The sequence below is a fragment of the Equus przewalskii genome, chromosome 1 (genome assembly GCF_037783145.1).
Source record: "Equus przewalskii isolate Varuska chromosome 1, EquPr2, whole genome shotgun sequence".
Classification (NCBI taxonomy): Eukaryota; Metazoa; Chordata; class Mammalia; order Perissodactyla; family Equidae; genus Equus; species Equus przewalskii.
The window spans coordinates 48,585,075-48,592,500 of NC_091831.1; the positions used below are offsets into that span (position 1 = coordinate 48,585,075).

Here is a 7,426-nt window from a genome sequence, read left to right on the forward strand (position 1 = left end):
TCATGGAGCTGCACAGAGCAGATGCTTTTCCTTGTTTGCTCCTAAGATGAGTTTGGTGTAGTGGACAGTAGCCTGCGTTCAATGAGGAGATCTGGGCTTTGCCTCTGCGAGTCCTGAGTCCTTGGATGAGTTTCCAAACCTCCGTTGGTTTTGGTTTTGTGAGCATGAAGGTGGATTGGACTAGATGACCATGTGAGGTCACCTTCTGTTTCTAAGATCTGTCCTTCCATGTGCTATGTCATCAGATGTTGTGAAAATAGCCTACAGTTTTGACAGTGTATATTATTAGCGGGGAACTCCCTTGTTCTTTCTTTTTTGCTATCTGTGGCTATAGGATACTTTTTCAACTTGTTTACCCTAAAGCTCAGCCTCAGAGGGCTATTCCTAGACCCAAATTAACTTTATATATTTTCACATTCTTTTATTAATTTGAAAATGAAATATACTACTTGAAATTTGATTAACTCACATAATCACCACACCTGTTAAAATATACCTGTGGGCCATACCAGAAAAGTGTATGTTGCAGAACTCCATAATCTTTCACTAGAGATTCTTGGAATGTCAGTGACAATATAATGAAAATTAAGTTCGTTCTTTGTGCATCAGTCCAATTCCAAACTCTGTAAAGCTTCCTGCAGCAAGCAGATCTCTCTACATACGTCCATGGGTTCCGGATGGATCATCTGTACCTTTACTCTGGAATACATTTGTGATGTATTCCAGGTGGGTTTTGGGGAGTAGGGTGGGAAGCAGGAGGGGTTTTGAATCCTCTTTTTAAAAAATGTTTCCTCCAATCATTGTCTTCGGTGTGGTTCTATTGAGGTTATGCACCATTCTGTAGACTCTTCTCTCCATGGGGTTCACAGGTCCTCTTGCTTTTAAAGGGAATTAGAGACTTTGAATAAGATGCTTATGAATTCTCTGCACAGCAGGAAGTTTTTGATTATTTTAAGGGTGATTTTGCCTTACTTTGTTGAATGCATTTGTTTGAACCCAGTAAATCATTTTCTCTGCGAGTAATAAGTTTTTACTGAGAAACCCTTCATCAAAAAGCTTCTTTTTCCAGTTTGACTCATCTGATAACAAAGCCGTCCATTTATGGTCTCAGAACATCCCATTTCCAGAGAGATGCAGGATAGGTTTGTCTTGTGGTTACATAGTTTGGTTAGATACAGAGTTTGCTCAAAATTCCTTTTTAAAATTTTGTGGATTTTAACTCGTAATTGGAATTGTTCTTTTCAGCTTTTGTTTTGCTTTTAATCTTGGGCCAGAAACATTGATTTTAATGTTATAGGAGGAGATGAGCTTATCTCTAATAGAGATGGATCAGAGAAAAAATTCTGATCTCTGTTTTCAAATCCTCAGTTTTTTGAAAATTCATGGACTTCTCTCTGAGTATTTTAGTGATTGGTTAACTAATTGCACAGGGACTGAGTGAAAGGGAGTTTAGCGTCCTGTTGACAGGCTTCCTGCCACAGCCTCAGGTAGATCTAACATTTCCCGACCTATTCTTTTAGTTTGTGACTCTGTTCAGATCCGCAACAAGATCCTGAGAGCTGCCAGGATTGTGTGAACCTTGGAATTTCAAAGAAAAAGGTTGGTATTTTCCCAAACTATCCTTTAGGCTTGCTGAAAAAATCAGAGGAGGGAGTTTGCTTTTTAACTTAAAAAACGACAGCGACAATAAAACTGGTCTCTTCAGCAGGACTGGGCCCTGGAGAATCTCTCTCAAGGATTTCTCTGTGCTTCGCATTTAGAAATATCTAAATATATGGACTCTTAGAAATTGCTTTTTAGGGAATGGCTGAATTTCTTCGTGATCATTTATTCTCTCAAAAATCTAGTTGATGTGACTTCAGAATAAAATTTTCAATGTCTATTAAAAGATTTTGTCTTCAGTGGCCCAATTGTTTTCATGTCCTCAATTGAACATGTTATTATGTGTTCTAGGGGAGAATGGGTTTGACCTCATTCATTCCTTTTCCTTCTCTCTAGTCTGGAAATGTCCTCCTGATTCATGGGTTATTCTCCTAGGAGAAAATGGAGGCCAAAGAAAGTCTCCTAACTTGACAGTGATGAAACTTTCCCAGGCTGTGTTTAAGGGGATTCATTTATTCTTAATTCTCCTACAAGTTTGCCTTTGAATATATTCAATTCTTTCTCAATTTCTGAATTTGTTTGTTTTTTGAACAAGATACGTGTGTTCAACTTTTAATAGGAATGTCATTGCTACTGTGTTTCTGCAGGAACTTGAAACAATAGCCATCTATATGCATGCCTGCATGTGTCTTTTGCTTGTAAAAATATCTTCCTTGCTTCTTCAGAGTTTTTAAGATATGTTTTTCTATGTAAAGAATAAATGTGCTATACTAAAATATGAAGTAAAAGTCTGTTACCTGGCATACCTGAAACAACCAGTTTCTCCAATGTGTATGCCCATTGCCTTGGTTGGTCTTCTCTGCCCGATGGGCGATCACTAGCCTAGAGCCCACGTCGCAGACCTTTGCATCAGGCACGCAAGGGTTTCAGCTCTGTCACTTAGAGTGTAGGCGAGTTACTTCCCCTATTTTTAAAACTCAGTTTTCTTGTTTATAAAATGGAGAATGGTAATATCATCTTCTCCTTAAGGAGGACTTAACTAGGACACAATGAATGTAAAGTGCTTGTCGTGTAACAGGATAACAGTGATTTATTAGTCCTGAGACCTCAGTGTGAACACAAGAGAGATGTCTCCACTCTCATGTCACCCCTATGGGGCAGACATTTACATTCTGGAAGGCAGGGGGTGAAATGTTAAGGGTATTGGTCCATCTTCCAGAACTCAGGAGACAGGAACAGGTCTGGCTATATGGCTGTCCTTGGCCACTGGGACCCACTGCAAGCTGTGTGAGTCTGTGTTCTCATCCTCAGCATTACTGTAGCAGGCCGCAGCTTGCAGACTAACTTCAGAATTTGAAAGGGGGTTGTATGTGTGTGTGGCTGAGGAAGTACTGAGGCCATGCAAATATAAGGCGCTGAGTCACTTGTTCCACCGCCCCCCCCCCCCCCCGCAAAAGACAATAGTTTTAAGCACGTCAAGTATATATCCCTCTGTTTGAAATGGAATAAATGTGAAGATATTTGCATTTGTTGGGTATCAGAAACCCTAATTTCCAGAGTCTGACAACTGTATTTACTTGTATGAGTTCATTAGCAAGAATTACATCACTTGATTTGAGGATTTGTATATGTGGAGGGGAGAATGAGGGTGGCATTGTCACAAATGAGGTGGGCAGCTTCAATTAATTTTTCACCTTTCTGGTTAATTTTTAGTTGGCAAAAGACAAACAGTGCTTTCTAAGCGCTCTGGTTTCTTTAACATTAAAATAGAGCATCTAATTTTTCCCTGAAAGTTTGGATTTTTTCAGTTGTATTAATTTCCTCAACTGTTGTTGCTATTTTCACAAAGTTGATTTTTTATTCAAAGAGATGTCCCGCTGACATGCTTCTTCACATGACTTTTTTTTTAAAGATTTTTTTTTCCTTTTTCTCCCCAAAGCCCCCCGGTACATAGTTGCGTATTCTTCATTGTGGGTCCTTCTAGTTGTGGCATGTGGGACGCCGCCTCAGCGTGGTTTGAGGAGCAGTGCCATGTCCGTTGCCAGGATTCGAACCAACGAAACACTGGGCTGCCTGCAGCGGAGCGTGCGAACTTAACCACTCGGCCACGGGGCCAGCCCCTCACATGACTCTTTTTGACTCAAGGAGTGTAGGCTTCGTGAGTCTGTGGACCACGGTCAGGGCTGTGACTCGACACTTCAGTGTCCTCCTCCAGTATTCTTGTGTTCAGATGTGGGGTTTTTTTTATATGTCTAACTTGAATAATTTAATGACTGTTGTGTTTGACATGGATGAGTTCAACAGCTGTAGTAATTTTCTGTGCCATTGGTAATACATCCTCTCATATGCTTTTCACCAGCTTTGATGGCCCCCCTCCGTTTGCCTCTGAAATGACATTTGGGATGGGTCAAACTGTTTAATTTATATATCCTGAGTTTAGAGGTTTCTGAGAATTACATATCTCCCAGATAGTTTACAAACTGGAGTAAAAACTGTTTGCTGTTCTTGGTTCTCCCGGGTACCAACATGCTGCCTTTAATATCAGACTGTCTAATATTTCAGAGATGTCTTGACCATCAACTAAAGGTTTTCCTTTGGCTGCCAGACCTGACATCCCCCCCAAAACCTACCATGTCTTCACTACTGCCATGTCATGTAGGTTATAGAACTTCTCACTGAGTTCCTAACAATTCTCTCTTTCTCTCTCTAGAACTAAATAAAAACCGAAGAAAGCTTTTTGAACCGCCAAATGCACGCACCTCTTTCCTGGAAGGCGGAGCGAGTGGGAGGCTGCCCCGTCAGTATCACTCAGACATTGCTAGTGTCAGTGGCCGCTGGTAGCAGTGCCCTCCAGGCACACGCCCGCCAACTCTGTCAAGTTGGACACACAGGAGGTCTGTGAAGAGCCTTCACTGCACACCGTCCTCAGCACTGTGGGCGTCTGGTATTAGGACCAAAGCATCGTATTCGCACCTGAACTTTGTGCCAAAAAGGAAGATAAGAGAGAAGATGTTCTTATGTCATCATACAGAATGCCACATGTGGATTACTTTTTTTTTAATTGGACAGAATTTGCAATATGAGGATAGGGCTTTATTTCCTGTTTTTATTTACCTATATAACATATGCACTGATTTTTTACTTAAAATGAAGGATGAATTGACATCTGGGATGCCAGAAGACACAGAAGTTATTTTGTTTGCTTGTTTTGTTTTGGTATTTGGGGATTTTTAAAAAAATAATCAAAGTAGGATTTTCTGGTACGGCTTTAAAATAATTATTGAGGTCTTTCAGCACTTTACACTTTCTAATTTCTTGTCCTGTGGAAATTATCTCTCTTTCATTTTCATGTCACCTGATGTATTGGTACAAATCAGATTTAGTCACGTTTTTCTGACTGTTGAGATTTTATTTGAAATGGTACTGGATGATTAGTTTTTGTGCAGAATAATCTGTGACTTTGGGAAATGTAAGTGACTTCACTTGGTTCAGGACCAGTTCCGTTCATTTATGTCAGCGTCCTAGAAACACTTAGCAATGTAACAGGTGCAAAGGAAGACCAAATGGACTTTGCCATGTTAACCCTTTGCAGGCATCATATTTAGCTGCTGCCTGTATTGCTAAAATGATTTTATGGTTGTCTGAAGGCAAAGGGCTATTTTTAGTATACTGCCACTAAAGGACACTTATTTATATCAAACTTTTATTTTTAGATATTATAAGCATACAGTACATACCTGATTAAATTGATATCTACTAGAGATTTATGGTAGAGAAGGAACGGCATTCAATAACTGGAGCCCTAGATTGTCACTTTATTTAAAAAAGACAAATAATCATCTGACAAGACAGCACTGTTGCCATTAGGAGGAGAAATAGATTACTGTCCTTATCATGTACACATTAGCTGTGCTCCATATGGTCACAGGACTTTCCTAAAACCATATCTGTCTGCTTGAAGTAGACTTGTGTTTGTTGAGAATGGAAAGGCTTTATTTAAGTCTCCAAGGTGACAGTTTATAAAAGCTGAGTTCTGAAGGAGAAAAAAAAAGACTAAGTGGCTAGACTTGTTGTTACAACGTTATACTGTGAAAGTCCAAGAAATCAGGCAACATTGTTTCCTAGGTCTTTTCAGACATCTTATTCTGGATTTATGAAGGGTTTTTAATCCATGAAGAAAATCACTAAGTGCCTCTCATTCTTCAAAGCAATATTATTTCCAAGTATATCAATTTGTTGGAAAACTTTCCCATAGGAAATGTTGTGACTTACCTGTACTGTAATGACTTATTTATGTTCAGTATTCCAGACTTTGTACGTGGACATAAACCGCCGTCGTGTGCTCTCAGCATAAGCACGCATAACAGCTGGGGACTTTCATACAAATGCAGGAACAGAAATACTTGCCTGACATTTTTCCATGGCTGAGTCCTACCGTCAAAGTAAGAACAAGAATTCAAGAGAAATTTTGCACACAGAAATATTTTCACTTTAAAAAATAGTATTGGTTACCTTGAAGGCATAGTTAATATGGGCCTGTCATAAAATTATCATAACTTATAATGGCACTAAGGGGATGCCCATTCTTAAACTAAACTAAACCGTATCTGCTTAAGGATGTAGGACCACACTGCTCCCATTGCAAGTACAGTGGAACCATCCTGCGCATGTCACATGCACACAGATCGTCATGTGGAGCTCCCCACCTTGTATGGCTGTGTGAACACATCATGCCACAAATCCAGCACAGGGTAGGAATTCCAGATTTGGTTCCTGTTCAACAACTCAGTGCTCTAAGTTTTACCATTTCTTTAATAAGACCTTCTCAAATAAAAAATAATCATTTGGAGCTCTTTTCCCAGCTCTCTACCATGCATTTGCAACAGGAGGAAGATGGAATGAATTTGCAGTATTAAGTTGATACAGGTTTGATGAACAGTGCTTTGATGATATGCCAAAGGAAAACTATCCCAATTAAACTAGATTAAATAGGGTGGCTAAAAATAAACAAAAACACTGGAAATTACTTTTCTCACTTTCTCTTGATGCAATGAAGGGAATATGACACTACAGTATATGGTGTTGTCAGTGTTATATGATGCACAAAATATTTGGATTGTTTGAATAAATGTTAGTTTTTAATCAATCTGTGCCTTAATAGTGACCGGTTATCTGTAAATATAGAACAGATACAGATTGTATTTTTGTGTGGGTTTTTGTCCTTTTAGTGATTTTTTTAAAAATGAAAGATGGAATTAAACATTGAAAATGGGAATTTTTTCTAAACTAATCAATTGTTATATATAAAATAAATTTATATAACCCCTTTGTATTGCCCTTGCTAGATGAAATGAGTCTTTAAAAAAAAAAAAAAAATCTTTACACATAAACTCTATGCCTCTCTTTGTTTTCTAAGAAGTCTTTTCTTTTCTTTTTTTTTTTTTTTGCTATTTTCAGCAGAATTGAAAGACGTTTCGGCAGTAGGATTGAATATGCATTCTCTGTCCTGTTGTTTTACATTGACAGTCCTCTTTTTCAAGCAAAAGCTAAGGCACTTTATTTTAGCCGGTGAATCCAGGACTAGTAATCAATCATGGTTTCTGTGGCCACCCGTAGGTACATACAAAAAGAGTAAGACTATGGAACAGGTTTTATTCTTGTTTGTTCGTTCTTTTATAAAGATTCAAGTGTGTGACCACTTTGACAGCCTCATACATCAGCAGAGTTCTTACTCAAGTGACTGGGCTTTTGAGCCAGGTTCCCGTTCCAGAGACGGCCCCTTGTACTCTGAATGCTCACCGTGCCTTGCCCTGAGATTCTGTCC

General features: G+C 39.0%; 1 protein-coding gene across 6 annotated transcripts in view; it reads left to right on the forward strand.

Annotated features, from left to right (window-relative positions):
- The window catches only part of BICC1 (BicC family RNA binding protein 1), a 267,016-nt gene extending 260,024 nt beyond the window's left edge, over window positions 1–6,992 (forward strand). For 3 of the 6 annotated variants that reach the window (XM_070611494.1, XM_070611485.1, XM_070611515.1), the window contains exons 21-22: window positions 1,521–1,599; window positions 4,313–6,992. In XM_070611494.1, the coding sequence (XP_070467595.1) occupies window positions 1,521–1,576 (56 nt within the window). In that variant the 3' untranslated portion in view covers window positions 1,577–1,599; window positions 4,313–6,992. The remainder of the gene's footprint in view (window positions 1–1,520; window positions 1,600–4,312) is intronic. The other 3 variants (XM_070611480.1, XM_070611476.1, XM_070611505.1) reach the window with 1 other exon arrangement.
- The last annotated feature ends 434 nt before the right edge of the window (window positions 6,993–7,426 follow it).